The sequence below is a fragment of the Gigantopelta aegis genome, chromosome 10 (assembly GCF_016097555.1).
Source record: "Gigantopelta aegis isolate Gae_Host chromosome 10, Gae_host_genome, whole genome shotgun sequence".
In the NCBI taxonomy this organism is placed as follows: Eukaryota; Metazoa; Mollusca; class Gastropoda; order Neomphalida; family Peltospiridae; genus Gigantopelta; species Gigantopelta aegis.
Window position 1 is genome coordinate 73,959,766 of NC_054708.1, and position 27,562 is coordinate 73,987,327.

The 27,562-nt window shown below is 39.0% G+C and overlaps 2 protein-coding genes across 4 annotated transcripts in view; one reads left to right on the forward strand and one right to left on the reverse strand.

Moving 5' to 3' along the window:
* Nucleotides 1–18,171, forward strand: part of LOC121384440 — a 38,090-nt gene extending 19,919 nt beyond the window's left edge. For both annotated transcript variants that reach the window (XM_041514836.1, XM_041514838.1), the window contains exons 4-11: nt 7,059–7,172; nt 7,646–7,742; nt 9,674–9,856; nt 11,007–11,154; nt 11,423–11,580; nt 12,338–12,453; nt 13,115–13,243; nt 14,389–18,171. In XM_041514836.1, coding sequence (XP_041370770.1) covers nt 7,059–7,172; nt 7,646–7,742; nt 9,674–9,856; nt 11,007–11,154; nt 11,423–11,580; nt 12,338–12,453; nt 13,115–13,243; nt 14,389–14,819 — 1,376 coding nt within the window. In that variant the 3' untranslated portion in view covers nt 14,820–18,171. The remainder of the gene's footprint in view (nt 1–7,058; nt 7,173–7,645; nt 7,743–9,673; nt 9,857–11,006; nt 11,155–11,422; nt 11,581–12,337; nt 12,454–13,114; nt 13,244–14,388) is intronic.
* Nucleotides 18,172–18,871: 700 nt separating this feature from the next.
* On the reverse strand, nt 18,872–26,963 carry LOC121384005. 2 transcript variants are annotated; one of them, XM_041514141.1, is made up of 6 exons: nt 26,835–26,963; nt 24,526–25,287; nt 23,544–23,640; nt 21,919–22,053; nt 19,770–19,877; nt 18,872–19,135 (listed from the first exon to the last, which is right to left on the reverse strand). In XM_041514141.1, exons 1-6 carry the CDS (start codon nt 26,890–26,892, stop codon nt 19,060–19,062), a joined length of 1,236 nt encoding a protein of 411 aa, XP_041370075.1. In that variant the 5' UTR covers nt 26,893–26,963; the 3' UTR covers nt 18,872–19,059. The 2 variants fall into 2 exon arrangements, with proteins under 2 accessions (XP_041370075.1, XP_041370076.1); XM_041514142.1 differs by having other exon boundaries at nt 19,719–19,877.
* Between the last annotated feature and the right edge of the window lie 599 nt (nt 26,964–27,562).

The following is a 27,562-nucleotide window of genomic DNA, read 5'->3' on the forward strand; positions in this document are numbered from 1 at the left end:
TGCCACTGCACCTAAGAACACGACAAACAATTTGCCACTCAGGACAGCAGCCATAAAACGACTATCGAAACAAAATGTCAGGAGCCCACTCAAATCTTCCAGATACCAAACAGCCGCTAGCTTCCTCGAGACAAAACCGCAAAAAAAAATCCAGCCCTTAAAAAAGAGTAGATCAAATGCAAAACCTGCCGAAGCACCCACTAACATGATACTTGGTAACCCCGCCCCCTCCCCCCCCCCCCCAACCACATCTTCTAAAACCCTGCCAGCCTCTTTCTCTATCTCTTTCACTAACACCACCACCACCACCACCCCCCACTCCTACCCCAATTCCAACCTCCATCTCTAACTCTCCTCCTTCACCCATCACCCCTCCCCAACTCTCAACCACACCTGAATCTCCCAAGGCCACAGTGAGTTTAGTCAATCAGACTCCAACACCTGCCAAACCCGCCACCCATGACTTAAAGGAACCTGCCCCCCCGCCCCCCCCCCCCCCACACACACACACACACTCCAACCCTACTGACAAATGGCTTATCAAACTTTACCCCCTCCCACCTCAAGAAACGACCCTGGCTACTCTACAAGCTGGTAACCCACAACTGAACTTTACTGATGTCACCACTTGGACCAATGGCTATGTGCTTATTACAGCTAACATCACCACTGTCCATCATATATATATATCCAAGGATGTTGGTACCTGCTCCTTCCCTTTGAGAATAAACCCACAAAATGCGAGGGGTCATGGAGCCAATAGGTGCCGCAACCACAGGGAACAGCCCACTTGCTACAGGTATGGCCAAAAGCACGCGAGAAGCTCTCGCAACTCGCCGTGCACCCGCCCAATACAGTGTCTAAACTGTCTAAGTACGACCGATGTCACCATTTCCAAAAAGTGCTTCGGCAACTAAATAACAGAAAAACACAGACAAGTCAAACTAAACAAAACTATTAGACAAAGGCAAAACCAGAGAACAAACGCAAGTTGGCCAACTGGAATTCATAATAAAAATGTTAGTCATAGACATAAACAACATCAAAAACACAACATCAAAAACAATCTCAAGCTTACGAACAATTAATAATAGATATAGCAAAACCAACAACTGATTACGGGACCTCAGTATGGGAGACACGTCTTCACAAGCTCCCATTAATAAAAATAACTCAAGAAACAAGGGCTTTAGCATTCTCCAATGGAACGCTAAAGGCCTCCACTCAGTGGGACATGGTGCTGAACTCATTCAACTAATTAGCACCAGTAACAACAAGCCAGATATTATCTGCCTGCAAGAAACTTGGCTAGGAACTGGCATCAAAAATAAAGCCAACACAAATAAAATAGCTAAAAAATTTAAAATACCAGCTACTTTAAAAATTTAAAATGCCAGCCACATTAATCAAAAATAACATCCCTCATTAAATTAAACTTCAAACCAACTAACAATAACCTGGAAGTCCTAGGAATTACAGTTCAACATGATAAAATGAGCACTGATGTCATTAACATTTATATCCACCTGGAACTGCCCACAATAATTTAACTTTGAACGATTATAATAAACTTATCAATAAAAATCATAACGTAATTGTAGTAGGCGACTTCAACTGTCATAATACTCTATGGGGCAACTCCTCCACGGAACCACAAGGCGAGATACTTGAAGCCTTTATCAACAACAACAATCTAGTCTGCTTAAATGATGGCAGTATCGCCTACATTTCTGATACCAATGGCAGAACTACAGCTGTCGACTTAACAATCACCTCAAATACTATAGGCGCCAAATCTGTATGGGAAATACTTTCCTTCACTCCTGACACTCTGTATCATTTTGTAAGCTCTTATTTGATTGGACCACAGAATTGTTTCTTTCTGTGTGTGAGGTGAACAGGGATTAAACATGCCTTAATGAGTTTATTCTTTGCTGTCCAATGAATAATTTAATTACTTATGTGCGGTGATTTGTTGTTATAGCTTGAATTGTTTATTTTCATGTTATGATTTATGGGTGCTAAATTATTTTTGTACGGCATAGATAACATTAGCATTGCAATAACGATTACCGTGTCTGATAACTAAAGGGAAAAAATACAATGAAAAAGAAAAGCACAAGTCTTATTTGTTGACAGTATTATTGAAATCAATACAATGTACAACTGGACAAAAGATGACTTTGGCTTATACACAAGGCTGATGATTTTGTACTTGATATTTAGGGTCAAACTAAGAGGTCGGCTTATACATGGCAATATACGGTATGTATGTATGTATATGTATATATGTGTACATATATGTGTGTGTGTGTGTGTGTGTGTATATATATATATATATATATATATATATATATATATATATATATATATATATATATATATATTGCAGATATTGTTTCTTCCTCCCTCCCCCTTGTACAACTCCACCACCCCACACACACAAACACACATACCAGAGATACAATGAAATAACATTTGAGGCTATTTAACCTTTGGACTACTAGATTAATTTTTGATAAAAACCACGTTGAGTGGGTACAAGTTTATAATTTTTACTCACATGTTTTCACTTAAATGTTTTATAAATAAATAAAATAAAGTTAATATTTGAATCAGTAAGTATTATTTTTGTGGGTTTTTCTAATTTTTATGATATTTTAGATAAGTTACCGGTAATGTTAATTAAAATTTGGCAAAAAAAGAAGAAAAAGTTGCATTTACTAGTGGGCATTTGTGGCCAGCTGTCCAGTATTGATGTCCATTATTCCCAATAACAGTGGGTTTCTGACCAGAATTTTAAAAAACCCCAACAACTATGATTTATATTCCAATATTTAGTGATTTTCATTGTTGGTAAAATTATCAAATGTATTATCAAATTAGCTGTCACAATCGGCTATCGATCCCTGAAAAGTACCACGAACGTGCCGCCATTGTTATCAAGTGAAAATATTTGCCGAAAACCAAGGTATTTTCCATTGAAAAACAAAAAACTAAAGATGCCATACTGTTGGTCAATGTATTTCCTGTGTGCTAATACAGGGTATGCACTTGGGATTTTTTTTGACTGGCCAATTGGGCCACTCAAAGCAACACTTTGACACGCCCGTACAACTTTTGAATGGCCCGCAACCGAATTTTGTTAAAGAAAAAGAACTTAACTTGCACTTTAAAAACATGTTATCATATCATACAAACAATAATAACAACACAAAAGAAGGAAACAGAACTTGTTTTAGTTTTATTACAATCTGTTGTAATTAAATTATTATGTTACCAAGGCTCGGTCTTGGAATGAATAAGGTGTTATTAATAATTATGGTCTAATGATGAGGATTAAAAAATACTAAGCTGACAGCAATCTATGTTGACATCGTTCGCCACAACGATTGGGTGTTTGGTATAGTAGACTCGGTATATTCTGTAAGAAACGAAAACGTTCCAACACAATGTAACTTCGGAAAACCTCAGGCTCGGAAACAAAATATTTCTGTGAAACATAGTGTAGCGGAATGTGTCGAGTTGTTCCAATTGTAACTACCGGTAAATGGAAAGTAAAGACGAACATGGCCTAAGTGTTCCGATTGAATCTACAAATACATTTACATGGTCAAGGTTTTCCGAATACATAATCAAAACCGGCCGAGGCATTCCGAATGGTTTTAGACTGTTCAATAGACTGGGAAAGTGGCCGCTCACTCTCAGCTTGACTAACGATGAGATTAGATGTGTCATCGGTTTCTCTCGCATTACACACACACACACACACACACACACACACCTGGGGGGACTGATACAAAGCTACAGGGACTTACTCGAGTACTGCATCGCGTACTCCAGGTCACGGGCAATCATGACTTTGGTGTACGGCAATGCTGTCGAGAAGAGGAGATGGTGGAGGAAGAGGAAAAGTGCACCAGGGGCAGTACAGGGGGGGGCCAAAACGGACGGCTAAACCGCCAGCGGCGGTCCCTTCTGCGTTGCTGCCCCTGACTCGACCCAAAATGAAAGGACCGCCTAAACGTAACTGGCCATGGTCACTAGTCTTGCCAGTTGGGAAGGCGGCTGGTCTGGGCAGGAGCAGTTGGGAAGAGGAAGGCCGTCACTCTGTCGAGCGACCAGCCTGACAAGGCAAGGCCTCCACCTTCACCAGCACCGTCCTCCTCAGACTCAGAAGCTGTCTGGAAAGTTCAGATCAGGAAAATGAAGTACAGCTTCCTGAAGTTTGTGCAGGGGGACACCTCGGATCCGGCATCACTGATGGGCGAACTAGTGGAACCAGAGCTACAACAGCTGCCTGATGGAAGCGTTTACGAGCTACACATCATCAAGTCTACAGCCGGCAAGACGTGGGTTGGTATTAACTCAGCGCTGAGAAGGAGTCTACCGACAAGCAGTCCTGGTTAGAGAGATGGATAGCCACACCATCCACAGGATTGTTGAGGCCCTTTTCGGCAATGACTACTGGAGTGTCATCACCATCCTTGCTGACCAGAGGTGGAAGCACTTCATCCCCACCTTTGCCGGTTCTCTGCTCATCAGTTCACCATAGGCAACCTCTGAGAACTGTGCCTCTAGGTTAGGGCTTAGTTGGACTTTAAACATTTTGGCTGTCATTGAAAATTTTATGTTTAGTTTTTTTTATAAAGAGTCAGACACAGTTTATTTTTAATAGCCTGTCTAAATTGCTCGAATCACCTTAAAACCTTTTCAACCGAGCACTCTAATTTTATTTTTGGACTAAAACATTTTTGCCAGACATAATTAGAATGGATCAGCTATCCTTTTTTGGCTTTAGGTCTCTGTATGTCAGCACATTATTACACCTGTCAATCTAGAGTCGGGTTTTTTTTTGTGTTTTTTTTGATGGGATGCAACCCATCTCGTCCCTCCAAGCTGTGCACCCTAACTGCTTTAACGAGGCCACTCACGTGGATATATAGATCGGACTTTAAACTTTTAGACCTTCATTCAAAATTTTTTCGAAATTACTTTTTAAAAAATATTATTAAATAGTCCGATCCTCTCTACTTTCTCTTATTTATTTTTGGACTGTCCTAAATTGCTCCAAATTACATAAATATTCAGCTGAACAGTCAATTTAAAAAAAAAAATTTTGCTTGTAATTTTCTATTTTTTTTTTTTTTTTAATTCTATTCACTTTTTTTAAAATTCTGCTCATTTTCAACTCTACACCCTCCTCTCCCCCCTCCCACCATCCCAAGTCAGGCCACCAATCTTTATCATAGGTCGGACTTGGGATGGGTGTGTTAGAAACCCTAGTGGTATATGGGCACGTTAAACTACTTATCTATCTATCTAGTGGCCGCTATTATGTCCTAAATGGATTTGGTTGCGCAGATACTAATAGGAAACCAGTTAAAAACAATACATAAAAAATAACTTTTTGATCTCTTACAAACATTAGTTATTTGCATTTTTATACATAATACAATATGCTGAAATTTTCCGTCGCCAGACGGGCGACACATGATAAGGTTTTGACTTGTCCGACGCTATTTTGACTCGTCATGGGCAATCGGGCGACCATAAAGTGCGCACACCCTGCTATTAATATTTCTGGTGAGCATTGTGGACAAACGGCAGGAAATATGAATTGGGGAATGCACTGTATACAGTGTACAGTACGTCGATTGGCGTGACGTCGGGCAAGACATCTTGCCTAGTCAGAAGGTTAAGGATAACAATTTGACAGGTGTGGATAGCCTTAAATGTTGTTTCTACACAGTGGCGGCAATGTGTTATATTTGACAGGTGTGGATAGCCTTAAACGTTGTTTCTACACAGTGGCGGCAATGTGTTATATTTGACAGGTGTGGATAGCCTTAAACGTTGTTTCTACACAGTGGCGGCAATGTTATATTTGACAGGTGTGGATAGCCTTAAACGTTGTTTCTACACAGTGGCGGCAATGTGTTATATTTGACAGGTGTGGATAGCCTTAAACGTTGTTTCTACACAGTGGCGGCAATGTGTTATATTTGACAGGTGTGGATAGCCTTAAACGTTGTTTCTACACAGTGGCGGCAATGTGTTATATTTGACAGGTGTGGATAGCCTTAAATGTTGTTTCTACACAGTGGCGGCAATGTGTGGCGGCAATGTGTTATATTTGACAGGTGTGGATAGCCTTAAATGTTGTTTCTACACAGTGGCGGCAATGTGTTATATTTGACAGGTGTGGATAGCCTTAAATGTTGTTTCTACACAGTGGCGGCAATGTGTTATATTTGACAGGTGTGGATAGCCTTAAATGTTGTTTCTACACAGTGGCGGCAATGTGTTATATTTGACAGGTGTGGATAGCCTTAAATGTTGTTTCTACACAGTGGCGGCAATGTGTTATATTTGACAGGTGTGGATAGCCTTAAATGTTGTTTCTACACAGTGGCGGCAATGTGTTATATTTGACAGGTGTGGATAGCCTTAAATGTTGTTTCTACACAGTGGCGGCAATGTGTTATATTTGACAGGTGTGGATAGCCTTAAATGTTGTTTCTACACAGTGGCGGCAATGTGTTATATTTGCTTTATTTGGGAGGGCAGGATGTAGCCCAGTGGTAAAACGCTTGCTTGATGCGCTGTCAGTCTAGGATCAATCCCCATCGGTAGGCCTAATGGGCCATGTCTCACTCTAGCCAGTGCGCCATGACTGGTATATCAATGGCCATGGTATGTGCTATCCTGTCTGTGGGATGGTGCATATAAAAGATCCCTTGCTAAGTACTAATGAAAAAAATGTAGTGGGTTTCATCTCTATGACTGTCAAAATGACCATATGTTTGACATCCAACAGCCGATGATTCAATGTGCTCTAGTGGTATCGTTAAATAAAACACCGTTTTTATGTGTAAATGTCCTTCACAGATGAATTTGAAAGAAAAGTCTGGTAACTTCGAGACATACCACTATTTCTTACACTGTGCTTCCCCTGCTACACATACTTGTTCTTGAAATAACGAGTACAAATATTTTATGCTGGACACATTAAAATGTTTATATTTTTGTCTAAAGTTCATTTCTGTTGTTTCCAGTTGAGTTGAGACTACATGGAATAGACCAAGTGTTGGTGGAACCCGTAACAAAAGCAGTGGTTCGTCAGAAGTACATGGAGCAAACATGTGTTCAACTCAGACCAAATATATCAAGTATTCTGCATTTATGGGGTTTTTTTAATTATTATTTTAAAGAATTGTTCTAAAATATCAGATGGGTGGGCATGGGAGTAATGTTTTCCAAATCCCGCCATAAAGAAAAAAGAAATCATACAGCTTTTTGTAGGGTTTTTTTGTTATGCGAAAAAGTAATTTTTATTTTTAGTGTCATTTTTGTTTAGCTGATAAATACCCTGTATTATCATGCCAACCCTTTTTTTTAATAATGCAGTTATTTTAGGCCCCCAAAAATGGCAGTTATTTTAGGTCGCCAAAGATCTACTTAATGTGTTGTAGTGATGTCATTAAAAAAAGTATATACATTCACACATGCACACACATTGGAACATGTATATACACACACACACACATACATATATACGCGCGCACGTGCATACACACACACCACATGACTATATGTCATTACAGTGATAAAATGTGTGTTTTTCTGATGCTGTGTTTGGCAGTCACCGATGATTCCGAGTTGCTAGAAAACCCATCAACCCCAGCCACTCCATGTACGCCAGCTTCCATCTGCAGCGACTCCATCAACACCAGTCTCAGGTATTTCATGCCCATCAATCCATCCATCTATCCATTCACCCACCCACTCATCAATACTAATTCATCTATCCATGCAGTGACTCCATCAACACCAGTCTCAGGTATTTCATGCCCATCAATCCATCCATCTATCCATTCACCCACCCACTCATCAATACTAATTCATCTATCCATGCAGTGACTCCATCAACACCAGTCTCAGGTATTTCATGCCCATCAATCCATCCATCTATCCATTCACCCACCCACTCATCAATACTAATTCATCTATCCATGCAGTGACTCCATCAACACCAGTCTCAGGTATTTCATGCCCATCAATCCATCCATCTATCCATTCACCCACCCACTCATCAATACTAATTCATCTATCCATGCAGTGACTCCATCAACACCAGTCTCAGGTATTTCATGCCCATCAATCCATCCATCTATCCATTCACCCACCCACTCATCAATACTAATTCATCTATCCATGCAGTGACTCCATCAACACCAGTCTCAGGTATTTCATGCCCATCAATCCATCCATCTATCCATTCACCCACCCACTCATCAATACTAATTCATCTATCCATGCAGTGACTCCATCAACACCAGTCTCAGGTATTTCATGCCCATCAATCCATCCATCTATCCATTCACCCACCCACTCATCAATACTAATTCATCTATCCATGCAGTGACTCCATCAACACCAGTCTCAGGTATTTCATGCCCATCAATCCATCCATCTATCCATTCACCCACCCACTCATCAATACTAATTCATCTATCCATGCAGTGACTCCATCAACACCAGTCTCAGGTATTTCATGCCCATCAATCCATCCATCTATCCATTCACCCACCCACTCATCAATACTAATTCATCTATCCATGCAGTGACTCCATCAACACCAGTCTCAGGTATTTCATGCCCATCAATCCATCCATCTATCCATTCACCCACCCACTCATCAATACTAATTCATCTATCCATGCAGTGACTCCATCAACACCAGTCTCAGGTATTTCATGCCCATCAATCCATCCATCTATCCATTCACCCACCCACTCATCAATACTAATTCATCTATCCATGCAGTGACTCCATCAACACCAGTCTCGGGTATTTCATGCCCATCAATCCATCCATCTATCCATTCACCCACCCACTCATCAATACTAATTCATCTATCCATGCAGTGATTCCATGAACTAAAGTAATGCACTTCCCAATATAATCCTTTTGCTCCTATTCCATTGCTGTCTGTCCTAGATGGGATCTCAGGCAAATGTCCAACAGCATGTAAAGGATAAACACACCTGAACCTAGTTAGATATGGGCATGTTAAAGAGCATCCATCCATCTATCCATCTATCCATCCATCCATTCATCCATTCATCCATTCATTCATTCATTCATTCATCCACCCATCCATCTATCCAAGTTCCACTGATCTATCCAAACATCCAGTTCATTCAGGAAAACATCCATCCATTCATTCATTCATCTATCCACCCATCCATTCATCTAAGTTCCACTGATCTATCCAAACATCCATTCATTCAGGAAAACATCCATCCATCCATTCATCTGTTCATCCGTCCATCCACCCATTCATCCATCTGGTGTCATTAAACAAAACAAACTAACTTTTCATTCATCCATCCAGACATCCAAACAAACATCTAAACACCCACCCATCCGTCCATCCATCCATCCGTCCATCCATCCATCCAAACATCCCATCCAAACATCCAATCCAATTCCATCCATATATTTGCCTGCCCATCTAAAATCCACCCATCCATTCATTCAATCAATGAATCCATCCATTCATCCAATCCATCCATCCATTCACCCACCAGTCAGTTGAGTTGTCGGTAGTGGACCATACTTCAGCTGTGTGAAAGCAAAGAGTCTGTAAATTTTATTGCTGTTGCAGTAGTCGATGTTCCACACCATCTGATTGTAAAGGCTCCTCCACCATCCAGCCACCAGTCTCGGACACGGGGGTGCTCACCGTGCCATCTCTGAGGTCCTTCGACTTCCAGTCCATAAACTACCAGCCAAGACCACCGCCACAGTCCATAGCAGCTGACCACACCACCAAGGAAAAAGTCAGACGGTATTTATCCATTTAGTTGAACAATCTCGATTTGCCTGTTAATTGCACACCACAAAAGAAATACATATGCAGGAATTTATCTAGTTAAGTTTTCTGCTAGGATTTGTATGATGATGCCAGTCTACAACAGCAGATCACACAATAGAAGGTAAAATAATCATCAGGTATACGTTTCTGCTTACATTACTATGCAATTCCAAATAGTGAATTAACAGAAGATTATCTCGGCAGGAGTTTTGTCCATTTTGTTCGCTATATGGATTTGGGGAGGGACGTAGCACAGTGGTAAAGCACTCGCTTGATATGTGGTCAGTCTGGGATCGATCCCTGTCGGTGGGCCCATTGGGCTATTTCTTGTTACAGCCAGTGCACCACTATTGGTATATCAAAGGCTGTGGTATGTACTACCCTGTCTGGGATGGTGCATATAAAAGATCCCTTGCTGCTAATTGAAAAGAGTATCCCATGAACTGGTGACAGTGGATTTCCTCTCTCAATGTCTGTGTGGTCTTTAATCATATGTCTGACACCATATAATCGTAAATAAAATGTGTTGAGTGTGTCATTAAATAAAAATTTCTTTCTTTCTGTATGGATTTGTAATACTAGTGGATGAGACCACAAAGGGTGAAGAGTTGGTAGTTTTCTGTCTGGGTTAGACAGTGCCAGGTACAGGTGTAGTAATGCAAGACTGGTTGAACTGACTTGAATATATCCTCTTTTCAGACATGGAATGTTTACTCGGTGGTAGAGTACCTGAGGTGCAGTGGGTCACGTTTTCTCTATCTCAAATAGTACTTCCATTAAGCTATATTAAAAGCCATAGAATGTACTATCCTATCTATAAGCCATAGAATGTACTGTCCTATCTATGGGAAAGTGCAATTAAAAGATTCATGTTTGCTTTTTAGTAGGAGGATCCTGTGCAACAGAATGGGCTCTCCCAGTCTCTTTCTTCCCCTCCCTTTCTGTTCTCCCCACTCTCTCTTCCCTCGTTCCCCTTCTCCACTTCCTGTTTGTGTTTCTCTCTTTCTTTCTCTTTCTCTCTCTCTCTCTCTCTCTCTCTCTCTCTCTCTCTCTCTCTCTCTCTCTCTCTCTCTCATATGTGATATATTGTAACCACTTAGTTTAATGTTGACATATTTTATAGAGAACGCATCAAAGATAGCTGTGATCAGTTAAGAGTGTTACTACCATACATTCGGGGTCGCAAAACTGACATGGCATCCATTTTGGAGATGACTGTTGACTATTTGAAAATAGTAAACACAGCTTTGCCCCAAGACTTCCAAAATCAGGTATATAATTTTATTATGTTTTCTGTACATCCAGTTTAGCTTGACACGTACATTCAAACTATGATAATTCAAACATCGATCTCTCAGAAACAGGGTTTAAAAAAAAAACTAAACTGAGGGTCCCATTTGAATTGTTCTACAAATTAGTAATAACAGACTTTGAAACATACCTCGAAAACTCAAAAAGCTCCATCTCCCTATCTAATGTTTTGTCCCACCATGTCCAGATTACCATGAGTGTAACAGTTTTGGTGTTTTTTAATTTCAGGTCATTAATATCCTCAGTAATGGAACCCGAGACGTCGCCAGTCCAACCCGAGGTAAAGGTGATGGAAACCGACCAGCACCACGACGCAGTAGCCGTCGTACCACCCAGCCTCCAGAATCTCCATCGGTGACCAGGGTCACGTCCACTGTGGAAGCTGGGTAAGGTGCTGTGCAGTATAACACTCCAGGGGAGGGGAGTTTGTCGTACTACCCAGCCTCCCGAATCTCCATCGGTGACCAGGGTCACATTCACTGTGGAAGCTGGGTAAGGGGCTGTGCAGTATAACACTCCAGGGGAAGGGGTTGGGGGTGTTTTAATATACCGCCCAGCCTCTCGAATCTCCATCGGTGACCAGGGTCACATCCACTGTGGAAGCTGGGTAAGGGGCTGTTTAGTATAATACTCCAGGGGGAGGAGGGGGGTGTTTGTCGTACCATCCAGCCTCCTGAATCTCCATCGGTGACCAGGGTCACATCCACTGTGGAAGCTGGGTAAGGGGCCGCTCAGTATAACACTCCAGGGGGAGGGGCGGTGGTGTTTGTCATACCACCCTGTTTTCTGAATCTTGTCCACAGTTGTTTTCAGCATTTGGAGAGAGATTTCAAGAAAAAAATGCTAATGGTATAGAATATGCATCCTTGAGTAACTGTCAGATGTTTATTTTTAGATCCAGCCAGTGCTCCACAACTGGTGTAACAAAGGCCGTGGTATGTACTATTCTGTGTGGGATGTTGCATGTAAAAGATCCCTTGCTGCTAATCGAAAAGAGTAGCCCTTGAAGTGGCAACAGTGGGTTTCCTCTCTCTATATCTGTGTGGTCCTTAACCATATGTCTGATGCCATATGACTATAAATTTACAAAAATGTGTTGAGTGCGTCGTTAAATAAAACATTTCCTTCCTTCCTTGTTTTCAGAAGCGATCCGTGCCATGTGTCCTCTGGGTACGAGGTGTTTGATCCTGGCCGAGCCACCTGTACATCCACACCCGGTCCCGCTTCCACCACCACACCCGTCCCTGGGGCCAAGAGAGGTGCGTTATCCGATATAGTACTTGCCCTTTTTTAACATTGTACCTTTTCCCAAGAAAAATCCTGCATCCAAACTTTGTATTATTTTGTTTATCTTGACCAGGGTAAAAAAACACAGGATTGTCAAGATTGGAGCCCCATGTTTATAGTCTACAGACTCCAGGGTATCATAAAGTCTCATGAATCTGTAGGCTAAATGTCATGTAATTAAAAGTATGGATTCTCTGAAAGTCATGGGTATGTTGAATAAGTATGGACTCTTTGATTTAAGTACTACTCTACATAAATACTTTTTTTTTCCGTTATCTCTTTTCTTTATTTCTATTTTTCTGTTTCCTTCATTCTTTCTTCTTTCTCTTTTTCAATAATATTTATTTCTGTTCATATTTAAATTGCAAAAATATATTACTGTTGTAATATGTATGTATTTTGGAGAAGGCCTTGAAAGTGTATAACTTGTGCCTAATCCATTTGTTCTTTAAAAAGCAATAAAATATGTTTCAAACAAAATACATTTTGATTTGAAATTTCTGTTTTTTTGTTTTTTTAATTAAATTTAAAAATTATAAACAAAAGAGCACCATTACTCTTTTAAATATTTACAAATTGGTCATGTTATGGCAAGCAGTATTATTTTCCACGATGTTAATGTCATCGTTCCAGATCTCACAGACTCCTACGATGTGAAGCCAGTGAAGCGAATGCACCTGTCAAATGAACTTGCTACTCCCAAAGGTTGCCAAGGACCCATGATATATATATCTGGTGAAATTGAAAGAACAGAACCCACAGGTAGGTGATTTGATCAGATATTTTTGCTTTTTCTTGTTCCAACCAATGCATCACAACTGGTCAAAGGCCGTGGTTTGTGCTTCCCTGTCTCTTGGAAAGTGCATATAAAAGATCCCTTGCTGCATTAGAAAAAATGTAGCATATTCCTCGGATGACTACATGTCAGAATTACTAAATGTTTTTGACATCCAATAGCCGATGATTATGCTATGATTATGCTATCCTGTCTATGGAAAAGTGAATATAAAAGATTCCTTGCAACTAATGGAAAAATGTAGTGGGTTTTCTCTGAAGACTATGGGCCGAGTTTCCAAAGCCTGTTTTAGACTTGCATATGTGTAACTATATACATTTAGAATGATTAAACACCCACGTTTAAGAAAAGCGGGCTTCGTAAATTTGGCCCTGTATGCAAGACTGATCAAATATTTGACATCCAATAGTCTAGTGGTGTCGTCAAACAAAAATTTGAAATGTTAATAACAGAAAGTGTGCTTGAATCTTAACTGGATACAAACAAAAATATCTCTTTTGTTCAACGACACAATGGGAGCACATTAATTTCTTATACCATGGCCTTTGATTGATGAATTGTGGGGCACTGGTTGAGATGGGAAAAATTCAATAAAAGATCAAGCACAGATGTTGATGGTTGGTAAGAATATATATAAAATAATGTCATAATGATACTGAGCTGTGCATTCATTCTGGATTGAAGCCAGTACCTTGCAAAACAAACTGATCATAATAACTTTCAAACATAATAACGTGACCATTTGTTTCATCAGTACTGGTTATAATGTCCATTGGTAACTCACTGGTCATACTACGTATCTAACAAACCAAATGACCAGTCCAAAAAAATGGATCTTCAAGGATCAAAGCTAGTGATTTATTTTGAAAGATATTTTAATCATGTATGGAAAAACTATTAACTGGGAATGTATTTTGATGTGACTGATGATAAAAATGAGCTTCCCACTATTGTTATGTTTGTTTGCCCATTCATTAATTCAGTCATATATCAAGGCCGTGGTATGTGCTATCCTGTGTGTGGGATGGTGCATATAAAAGATCCCTTGCTACTAATGGAAAAAAAATAATCATGCCTTCATTCCTTCAAACAAATCTTCTTAATTTTTCAGTGGAAGTCTCGAAGGAAGACAACCCATCTCCTCTTCACCTGCAGCCTCTTCACTTGGCCCAGTCACACCTGTATGCTGACGACAACAACCGGCTGTACTCAGGTAGTTTCCTCCCAGCCGACGCCTATCAAGTGAATCCACACTCCCAGCTCCCGCCCACCACCACGTCGAGAGTCTCGGGGCTGGACCGAGACAGCTACGGACTTTACTTAGACACAGGCTTCTACCACTACTACACAGGCCAGACCGGCGCCAACACCAGCTACGCCACAAACGGTCTTTCGGACTATGTTAATCCCAACGCTGTACTACCGATGGCCTACTCGGCCAGGCTTGGTACGGGTCACAAGTATGATGACCACGACAGGTATGCAGGGTTAGGTGCCACTGATGATCTCTACTCATTCTCCTCAAAGAGAGGAACCACATGACACGATTAAGCTAGACCCAGGTAGATGAGGTGAAAATTCTTCTCTTGCAGGAATTAATTTTCTCTCCAGAATTCAGGATTTTAAGGCGATCTGAAAAAGTGTTGCTACCCTGGTTGTCTGATGAACAGCTCACAGTAATGCCCGATTGTTCAAGACCATGCATAGTGTTCCAAGTTTTGTTTTTGTCCAACATCTGTTCATGCCTGGGATGGTATGACTGAAGAATGGTTTGGGCTTGATCAGTTGATGACTATTTTTGTCTTTCATTTCTGACAGTTCAGGTTTGTTCATCTTGAATATGTGTCTTTACACCAACACAGCAGAGGAAATAATTGTGCCAATTGCCAAGGTTTAAACCTTTGTCTTTGGTTATGGTTGATATATAAATGCAAATAGCATTGAACATGAGCAATATTACTGGTACTTTAAAAAAAAGTGTTTCTTGTTGAATAGTGGATAATTGCAAATAACAATTAATGATAAGCATGCAACATCATTTAAGCCTTTATTGCTTAATGGTGGCCAAGTTGTTCGATTGCCTATTGCAGAACTCTCAATGGTGGTACAGACCAGTGTGAAAACTATGCAATAAAATACTGTGATATGTTTGAAAATATGGCTGGACCGTTCTGTTTTGGAATACTTTACAGTTTTTGTAGTTTCAATTTTTTTTAATACGATTTTCTTTTTTTAACGTAACTGTGTGTATTTTGTGAACATGTACTGTAGTTGATTCTATTTTCTTTTAGTAGACACTATCTTGTGCATTGAGTTTGTTTGGTTGATGTTTGTACTTGAAGCTGAGTCATGTGCAAGAAATGCATTAACCATTGGGTTGCCGATTTGAAAACAAGTGATATAAAAGTAACCATTTTGCCTATATGAAGAGTTTTTCAAATGAAGACTGGAGTCCTGTCAAAGCACATATGATCTTCACTTTTTTTTTTAGTTCAGTGAGTCAAATTTTCTATAAAGTTAAAGGCATACTGTCACAGATTTAAGGACCTTATTTCTCTAAAAATGAATAATAAATCAAAATTACATTAATTTTTACAGACCAAATCTAGCTATTGCATCACTTTAACCACACCATGATGAAGTGAAATCTATATCAACCCTCTCAGCTATGTTAGTTTTTTAATTATAGACCATTGCCATAATTCAATAATTTTTTACAAAATATCATTAATAAGTGGAGTATGGTTACATAGATGGTTGAATAAAGTACATTTAGCGACAAATCAAATATATATATTTTTAAGTAATACTTTGTTAGGCCATGTAAATAGGTCAGTGGTCTGTGACAATATGCCTTTAAGATCTTAAACTCCAAAGATTTTTATTTGTTTGTGTGTTCTTTTCTCCACAGAGTTGTGGGTTGATCACTTGAAGCAGTTTGTTTATATGTACCTTTACTATATCTTATCGAATCAACCTATCACAACTGGAATTGCCTCAAATTGAGGTCAAAATGCTTTATGAATGGAGATGGTGTACAAATAGATGGACTAAATGGTAGCCCCTAGAATAAATATTAGAGGAAATTATTTTATGATTTTCTGTTTTCCACTTTTTGCTCAAGGTAATGTCATTGAAATAGGTTTTATTAATGTGAGAATATATATATATATATTAGATTTTAAAAAGCAAAGAAAATCAAATTATGTATAATGGATATGTAGTTAAGTATTTAGTGATTGGAAACTTGTGAAAACGATGTTGAAGGATACTTTCCATACGTCCATCTTGAGACATGTTGAGGGGACATTACATAATAACTGCCAATATATGATGTATTAATTAATAATGCATATTAATGATTTGGTGATGAATATACAAGTTTTGGTTGAGTATTTATTTGTTGTATGGATCTCGTTATATTTTGTGGAAGCTATTATGTTAAATGCATACTTCCTCGAGATACAGGTATGTTTTGAACTGATTTCAGCATACGGATTATGTTTATTATTTTAACTTTTGAGTGGATTACAACACGCATTTATTTGGCATTACAACATCAGAAACGAACATGATGCTACAAATTTCATGCCACTGTTTGAAGATGACAAAAGTAGATTTGTTCATATTTTGTTGATTTGTTGGATTTTTGTTAGATCGGTTTTATTTCCTTAAGATTTATGAAATTTGGGGGGGGGGAAACATGACCGAAAAAGCCCAAGATATTTGTTTCAAATTGTTTAATGGTTAATACAGCTCAAATAACATATGATCTGTGGTTCTTTTGTTTTTGTTTTTTAAATCATACCTGTGTATTTCCACTTTGTGAAAAGTAGTACTATGTAAAACTATTCATGTACAACCTCTGGATGATTTTGCCATTACTGCATTATCATCTAACCTGTCCTAAAGCTGGTTACCTCTGCTGTGGTAATATTGTTTTTGCAGTTCTTAACTATTTTATCTTCTGTTAATGAATATTTGTGCCAATGCTAAATACAGCGGTGACTTGAAAATGTTAAAATACTAAATCTTTAATGTCTATTTTACAAAATAATGCAATCAGATATTCTAGTAATTTTGATTGTATTTGCTTATTTATAGGCAAGCTTCCAAGTTATATTTATTTTAAACCTTTTTGTTAAAACAGGTGTAATTTTTCGGTTGCCTGGTGTGTGTTTTTTAACAAATGCCACAAATATCTAAAGATTAGAATAAATAAATATATTTCCCAAAAGTTATCAGAATGTAATTAATCATGCACACATATTTAATGGTTTGAAACTTACCTCTGGACTCTTGGAGCTATATTTTTGAAGCTATCGATAACGTAAACAGGTGTAGGCTGAGGCATGTTTCGTGTGTCATAGTGACATTGTAGCCCGTAACGGATAAAGCACTAAGATGGCTTTGAAAAACTGTAGCCAGTTTTATTTAACCACACACAACTGTTCTGATTTTGGTTGGATTATCAAGTCACTCTTGTATTTGTCTTCTTGTTTTATTGGGACTTGAAGGAGCAGTGCATGCCAGAGTTGCACACGCAAGGCAACCATTGCTCGTGTCTGGTCTCATGAACAAACCTACCCACCCCTTGCATATGCTACTAGTCTTTCAGAAACGCCGTGGCGTCATTATTTATTCTTAAATTGGTTTTTAATTTTTGTTAATTTTTTGTTTTGCATGAAACTTATAGAACAGAACTATGATTATTATTATTTATTATTTATTTGCTATGTAAAAAAAAAGGGGAACATTTAGTAAGATTAATTTGATAATAAAAGAGTAAGCAAGTAGTTTCATCTTGATTTGTTGTATGTCATCATTAAGTTTACCTGTTTTCATAGACGTGCAGGCCCCTAGGAACGATATCTGGAGCAGGGGGACAGCCTCCAGTGGGGATGGGCACAAGCTCTATCGTTACCTTCATTTATATAGTCAGAATTATCGGTTTCATGTCTATATCCAATTAAGGTTCAATCATGCGGTCCTGAGTAACAGTTATTGGGTTGGGGCGGGGGGGGGGGGGGATAACTAACATTATACATAAACCCTTTCCCCAGTTGAAAGGATCATTACTATTTATTTCCCATCGTCCCACCCCCATCTTTTGACGCCGAGCTGGACAACTTATTCTGTACTAATGGTATTGCAGATCCGCCACCGAGGCTGGGGCCTAATTCACAAAGCTCTCTTAGGCTCTTAGAGGGGGGGGGGATAGATCCCATTAACTTGTTTGGATATTTTTTTCTGTGTAAGATGTTGAAAACTATTGGGCGGAATTTACGTAGCGTGGTTTTCTTAAACGCAGGTGATTTTATGCCTCGTAAATGTATTATGTAGTGACACGCGTGTAAGACATAAACAGGCTTTGTAAATTCGGCACTATATTTTATTCAACATAACATTTCCTTCACTTCGTTTTGTCCAGTTGGTGTTTTTAAGTACTCCAATGTCTTGTAATAAAAATGGAGCCAACTTCATGATGTTCGATTCATGAGCATTTAAAAAAAAAAACATTTACATTAATACCCCCGCCCTCCAAAACAAAAAACCCTACAAAATATTTATTAAAAAAATAAAACAAGATCATGTTGGGTTTTTTATTGATTATATATACTCTTTGGATATAATTTATATATATATACTGGTCGATAAACATTGGTGAAGCCTGCTCCAGCTCTTGAGCATTGGCATCTTATTGCACAAACATATTTTGTACTCCATTGTCTTGCCTCCATATACCTGTATATAGTGTCTGGCAACTCGCCGTGCTGCCAGATCATGTATTAAACAGAGGAGGTTGGTAACACGAACCTTTAAGTGGTGTCGATGTTTTTGTATTTGCAAGTACCAAGCTGAAAAGAGGGAAATGTGTATCGTAACAATATGAAAATGTAATTTTTTCATGTTTGCTATCAAATATAAACGCACGTACGTACAAAGAAGCATGCACGCAAACACAATTGTGTGCACAAAGATTCATGCAATCACACATACAAGTCGTATACATGAATTTCCTAGTTACTGTTAAAAATAAAATAAATACCCCTCCCAAACAAAAAAAGAATAAACGAACAACTTTGTTTTAAACACAACTTAACGACCAGTGTATTAGTTTTAATACTAAAGAACAATTAACAGTTCCTGTCCCCTTACAGTTGTAACATTAAAGTACATTTTTATTTACCAATCCCGTTTAACTTGTATTGAAGTACATAATCACTTTAATTATCCATTATTTAAGTAGTTCAGTTTTTAGGTGGCTGCATTATATATATATATATATATATAATGCGCTTGACTAGATGTATTTGCAACAATGTTGTAGTTGTGTGTGGGTGCGTTCTTTGTGGTTAAAAAAAAATTCAAATGATTAATAACTTTTTGACAGGAATGGTACTTTTTAAGAGTTAACCGACAAATGCGTAACGTACCCACCTATTTAACACGTACGTCATTCCGTCCACCGTAACGTACTATCATAGATACCTTTTCTCTCTTGCTCTGTCCGCTGACCGGTTCATAATGTCGGACATTCCAAATAGTTCATCTTCAGAACTCCAGCTGCTGTCCACAGAAAAGTTGGATTCGTCTAACCTGTAATTAAAAGAGGGCGTTATTTAGCTTGGTTGAGTGCTCGCGTGAAGTGCTTGCGTTGCACGATCGAACCACCTCTGATTGGGGTTTTCCTCGTTACAACCAGTGCATCGCAACTGGTCAAAGGCCGTGGTATGTGATTAATTAATCAATGTGCTCAAGTAGTGTCGTTAAACAAATGTGAAATTGTTTGGTTCGGTAGGGGACATGTATTGCTTTAGCAGTACTGTCATAATGCTTGTTCTAATGAGATCTGTCCGGTGCTAGTTTTGATTAGTAAACTAGTCTGGGAGTGGCAGTCCTCTTTTTGGCTGTGCAATAGGGATGAAATATCCAATAAATGATCTTAGTAGTGACAGTCCTCCCGTAGACGAGGCACTAGATAGAGATTCATGGAATCAACCACTATTTTGCCAAATGCTCATTTGACTGCATTGTGCAGAGATACAGTCCTGATCACGTATTACGGTTTTGTCTTTCAGATTTCATCAGGTTTAACAGTGGCGTAGGAAGGTGCCAAAAAGTGGGGGTGGGGGCACACTTATATTTACACACTTTTACACTATTACAAAGCAAATATAATGCAAAATATCTGAAAATTGGGGGGCACATGCCCCCTCCCCCCTCCCGTTTCCTACGCCATTGGGTTATGATCGTTTAAATATTCTAACGAACTGTCTATTACAAATTCCGACAACCTCTCTCTCTCTCTCTCTCTCTCTCTCTCTGTCTGTCTGTCTGTCTGTCTGTCTGTCTGTCTGTCTCTCTCTCTCTCTCTCTCTCTCTCTCTCTCTCTCTCTCTCTCTCTCTCTCTCTCTCTCTCTCTCTCTCTCTCTCTCTCTCTCTCTCTCTCTCTCTCTCTCTCATACACACAGTCAAACTTCGATAACTCCACCTTCGATCTCTCTCGAAAATTTCGATCTCTCGACCTGAAGCAACGGTCCCAGCCGAATTGCTATACAAACTAGTAATAACGGCCTTCGAAAACTCAAACTTCGAACACTCGATAAACTCGATCTGTCGACCTAATTCTTTGGTCCTGCCATAAAGATTTAATAGAGTTGCACCTCTAAAACTCGACGCGTGTGGATTGATCAAACTCACTCACTCACTCACTCACTCACTCACACACACACACTCTCTCTCTCTCTCTCTCTCTCTCTCTCTCTCTCTCTCTCTCTCTCTCTCTCTCTCTCTCTCTCTCTCTCTCTCTCTCTCTCTCCTGGACTTAACCACTGCCGCTGATGTATTTTTTGTGCTGGGGTGTCGTTAAACATCTATTCTATTCTATTCTGTTCTGTTCTGTTCTATTTATTCATTTAATCGCAGTCCAGGGTAGATATGTCTGTTTTAGTGGGAAAGGTGCATTTCAGCGGGAGATTCAGCTCCTGGTCAGGTCACCCAGGCTGGATTGGTGAAAGGGTAGAGGCTAAACTAATATGGATCACTGCCGAAGACGGATAAGCCGGGCCAAACTTCATGTAGGGAGGGGCCTAACCGCAGCTCAACGCACATTCACTCATATGCACCCAGACCATAACAGCAGAGACAGTTACTACAAACGTTCAAGAGAAGACCAGGTGATGATGACACGACTAAGAACAGGCCACTGTAAACTCAAGTACCACAATCATGTACACAACATTCTGAGTGGGAGAAACTGGAACGTGATTGTGGCAAAGCCGCCATGACTGTCAAAGGCGTAGCCAGCATGAGGCGCTTGCCTCGTCTGGAATTTCCCCAGATTTATTTTATTTTTCCCATGGCACTGATATTTATTTTACAGGCCTGCGTTTTCCTTGGCGTTTTTTTCCCTCTCTGGCTACGTCCCTGACGGTCAATCATTTCCTGCAGCATTGTCTCCACTACCACGACAAGAGAAGAGCAGTCTGGCCTTTTGATGAACCCCTGAACGAGAAACTTTTCAGCCTCAAGGAAAACCTGCAACGCACAGCAGCATTTGCTCGAGCTACTGGGGTCCCTATCTGAGCGTTCAAAGAAGAAGAAAGAAAGAAAAAACGAAAACAAAACCCATACTAACACTGTGACGATGTAGTTGCATCCATTATTTTTTCTTTTCCCGTGCAGTTGAGAGAGTTTGATGTAGACCGGCTGTTCGTCCTTGACACAGGCCGAGAAATTCGTGTTGGCGAATCGTCTCCAATGGTTACATCCCCTGTATAGGAATTAAAATACAATTGTGGAAACATAATAGTCCAAATTTGGGCGTTATAGATGATCAGTTTAGGACTATATTTATTTCATCTATCATTTTAATTAAAACTTAACACCAATTACTTTCTATAGATGACTTAAGTTATAAAGCAATAAACTCAGTTCCCTTTCGTCATATACATTTCCTTACAGTTATTTTCAAACCATATTATAAGGTAACGGTTAAGGTTCGAACTCGAACACAGTGGGCCGAATTTACAAAGCCTGTTTTAGACTTACACACGTGTAACTACATACATTGACAATGATTAAACATCTGTTTTAGACTTGCACACGCGTAACTACATACACTGACAATGATTAAACACCTGTTTTAGACTTGCACACGCGTAACTACAGACATTGACAATGATTAAACACCTGTTTTAGACTTGCACACGCGTAACTACATACACTGACAATGATTAAACACCTGTTTTAGACTTACACACGCGTAACTACAGACACTGACAATGATTAAACACCTGTTTTAGACTTACACACGCGTAACTACAGACACTGACAATGATTAAACACCTGTTTTAGACTTACACACAATGATTAAACATCTGTTTTAGACTTACACACGCGTAACTACATACACTGACAATGATTAAACACCTGTTTTAGACTTACACACGCGTAACTACAGACACTGACATTGATTAAACACCTGTTTTAGACTTACACACGCGTAACTACAGACACTGACAATGATTAAACACCTGTTTTAGACTTACACACGTGTAACTACAGACACTGACAATGATTAAACACCTGTTTAAAAAAAAAAAAAAAAAAAAAAAAACTAAACTAAACAACAGGCTTCGTAAATTCGGCCCGTTGTCTTTAAACCTGTATACAGGCCCGGATCCATGATGTTGTACGGGGCCCCACAAACTTCTAAAAAGGACATGTCTGCGTTTTGTTATAGGCAAATAAACCGATCTCCCAATGGGAGCGAGTGTGTAAGGGTTCGAGGGCAAGGCTCCCCAGATATTGTTTTTTATATGAAGATGCCCAGAGAGGCCTTTCAGGGTGGTTCCAGAATTTTGTAAAGGGGATTACAAAATTTTAACAAAGGGAAGTTTGAGTTTGTCGAAGGCAAACGGAGCGAAATGTATAGGGGGTTCGGGGGCAGACTCCCAGATATTTTTTATATAAAGATGCTCAGGGCAATTCAGTATTGTATTGTGGATGAATTTCTTTTTACGTAATTAAATAGGGCACTTTAAACGGACAGGTGGTGGTGGTGGGCAGGGAAGGGAGGGGGATTGGTCCAATGGGACCCCCTATGAATCCGCGAATGATATATTATAAACGCAACGTACTATATTGTGTGTCGTTGACACAGTCTTTGAACAATCATCCGTTAGTTATTACTTAGAAATGGATGCACAGAGTACAAATGAACGAATAAGTATTCTGCCCCCTAACCCCGAAGATTGTTACCTTCGTTTATTCATTAATACGAACACGGAGCCAACGAGAGTCGCAACTGTCAAACAGGCGCCAACTCCAATAGCAATTCCTATCCAGAGTTTGGAATCTAGGGGGAAAGCAACAACAGCAGCAACGTTAACATAACACCACTATCAACAACAACATTTATGGGGACAAGTGAATTATTGCTGGGCATGGTGTTCAACGTCATATCTATGGTTAAAGGCATATGGAGTGACACTTCACTGGAGGTTGAGAAGGTATTTGCTTGAATTTTTTTTTTTAATGTGTGTGTGTGTGTGTGTGTAATATTTCTATCGTTCTATGTTATGTGCTCCCCCCCCCCCCCAAAAAAAAAAAAGAAGAAAAAAAAAAGCCGATAACCCTAATGAATATATAATTATTTTTACTGTAACTTTAATATTTCACACCTATTGCCATATATGTCACCTTCAGTAAATCAAATTTAGGCCAATAGATCAAATACTGTTAAAATAACAACATATTAAAAAATATATATGCCAAAAGCCAAGTGAAATTTGATCTATAGTACATAAACAGTAACAGAGTTTAAAATAGTAAAATTACAGTCTCCATACGTTTTAGCCAATTCCATATTCAGTAGGGTTATTTTGTTGGGGGGGGAACCCGATATAGTTTTCATATAAGGCGTCGGAAGATGACATCAGATAATCAGATAGGGAAGTAACTATCCCTCCCCAGTTTCCTATGACTTTGCTATTATTGAAATTCGTAAACCGTGAACGACAAAGGACCTTACAATACGACCTTATAATTTACGACCTTACAAGTCCCAAACTGAGATGTCAAAATGACTCGACAGCGACACATTCCTTTTCTTTGTGTGTGTGCGTGTGTGTGTGTGTGTGTGTGTGTGCGTGCGTGTGTGTGTGTGTGTGTGTGTGTGTGTGTGTGTGTGTGTTTTTGTTTGTTTGTTTTTAATGTGCTTTTCTACATTATTATAGCTTACCTGAGGCATTACATCTGACATCCCAAGGACTGTCATTTTCTTCTAACGTTATAGAAATATTTGAGGATTCTTTGTCGGACAGACGACTTTGCAACAGCTCAAGACCAGAGCTGGAGTCTTCGTCTTGATCATAGTTATTCAAAAACGAATCTTTCGTCTTCTTGCCCCCACTATTTAATTGTGGTCTTGATTTATAGACTTTGTGTCGGGAATTTGGAACAAAGCGCGATTTTGAACTATCTGGTATTCGGTTGACATTACCAATGCCCATGGCTGTGTTTTTCGTATGATGGGAATGTTTAGAATATTTTTTGTTATGGTTTGCCATGTCCTCGTGCTTTTTTGTTTCTGTCACATGCTTGTCTTGCTGTTTATGGTAAACTGGAAATATTTGGTGTCCCTTTAACATTGATTCACTTTTCATTCCATTTTTCTTTTTATATTTTTCACCTCTACTAGATTCAATCAACTTTTCATGGGCTTCTTTGGCCTTCATTAACATGTCAAAATCATCTTTGACCTTGGGTAACCGTTCACCGTAACCTTTTGTCTTAAATATATTTTCGAGTTCACCCTCGGCCTTAGTTAACTGTTCAAGTTCCGCTAATGGTGTCTGATTTTCCCCACGTTTGATACTGTCACTTGGCTGTATATCGTCTTGAAGTAAATCGTAAATATCATAGTCTATGTCTGGGTTATCTTGGGCTCCGATGTCGTCCTTCTTGTTATGCAAGTCAGTTGGTACCCTGTGAGATTTTGTCTCTACAAAAAGCGAAACGGTCGATACATGAAACAAAATTAATTTTACTTTGCTAAAATCAAATAATCATTGAAAATGTTCTAAAAATTAATTCACTTATAAAATTAACAAAATATATCAATATTCGAGACGTGATATTTGGCATCAAGAAAGTGAATCAACGCGTTGTGGAGTTCTTTGACAATGTATATAATGTTAAGAAGACGTGCTTACAAGGAACACTTTGGTACAACAGTATTTATTGGTGCATTTAACTATAGGGTTCCATGACTTAAAGAGGATTCGTACAAAAGGCTTCAGGCTCTTTAATTCTCATACTTAGGCATAGGCTCCATACTAACACATGGGCTTCTTTGGTATCAAGAAAGCATGGATGGGCTGGGATGGATTAAACTGCCAGTGGACACGTATGAGGTAGTGGAATGACAATAATTCACTCTGTCATAAGCGTACGAGACAGCGGGGGCGGGGGCAACTGCCAACCCACACACACACCCCAGCAAAATCTCAAATTCGGGCAAAAATTATACAGATATTCGGGCAAAATGTGCTAACCCGATACCTTTGAACTATGTACATGTATTTCCATTACTCTACCGTCAAAATGTAAAAATGCGTAGTGATTCGTTTGCAACCCTATATAGCTGTTTGGTAGTAATGCTAATATGATTAAATGAAAAAATAATTCCAGATTCGGGCATTTTCGTTTAATTCGGGCAATAGCCCGCCTGCCCCCCACCCCCACCCCCACCCCCACCCTTACAAATATGGGAGACTCTTCCCATTAGATACAGCCATGTTGCTAACATAATGGAGTCGCCAACTTGTAATTCCATCCTTTTCGACTAACTTATTTGACAGTTTATAATTCGAAGTCAGCGCTTCGTTATGGTATTTACTCGCCACCTCCGCTGGCTCTGACGGTCCTGATTATAAATGACTTTGGAGGGGAGGGGGAGAGATAGAGAACGGGAGATACACACACACACACACACACACAAAAGAGAGAGAGAGAGAGAGAGAGAGAGAGAGAGAGAGAGAGAGAGAGAGAGAGAGGAGAGAGAGAGAGAGAGAGAGAGAGAGAGAGAGAGAGAGAATTTGTTACTTACGGTCGCCGTTGTATATTGGTAAATTTGATATATTTTCACAATATTTTGCTTATACTCTCTTTATATATGACGATTTTATTGCCATTTAACGAGTATTTACATATACCAAAAATTTCTACCCATAAAATCGCACCAAAATGGCGAGTGAAATAGCCTACCTTGTATCTTTTATATCGTAGGGATCGACATTTTTTGTATATGTAAATACTCGTTAGTAAGACAGTAAACTCAAATAATTATATTGTGGTAATTTATATAATTTACTACTATACAAAAAATTTACGTTTGTGTAATCATCAACAAATATATCACATTGATTTACCAATATAGGCCTACAACAATGTTGTGTCAAGTGTCTGTGCGGCGCATACAATGCCTACTGTGATTCTGCACAAAAGTTACATTACTATAATAATTAAGGAATACTTTCCCAAACTTACTTGATATCATAAACCATAAGATCAACAGTGTAGAGGATGTATAATAAAATGCTTGCATTTTCTCCACCTGTCAGGTAAATTAATAACGTAATGGTTACGATATTGACGTCACTCGCAAATGACGTCATTGTGCATGACCGTAAAGATAATATTAAAAAGATAAAAGATAAAAACTTTATTGCATATAAACATTTCACATACGGAACTGGATGCAAAACATATGTATAAACAAGAAACAAACAAAATGACTAAATAAGGACTAATTATGGGCAATACGTGTATAATCGTGAACAAATTTGCATACCGCACCAGCACAGGCTGGATTTTGGTTTTGCATAATATATATAAATTTTTCTTGCATACTCATACTTTTAAATAGGTAATTATGGAAAGTTAAATATGCATATAATTTGACCATTATATTTCTTACATATTATGATATGATGGTATTCATCTTCAATTACATTGCAGTGGTCACATAAACGTTCTTCCACTGGAGTGAAGGGTTTTGTATGGCGCCCAGTCTCTATTTTTAATTTGTGGTCACTGAGACGTAATTTAGTAAAAGCTTTACGGTGTTCTCGATGTATACAGTGTAATAAATATGGCTCTAGTTGAATATTGTTTATATAATTTGTACGTTCGCATCTTATTACTGGATCCATCTCTTTTGGCTGGAACTGTAAGGTTTTCTTTTAAAATACTGTGATACTTAGTTTTAATTATAT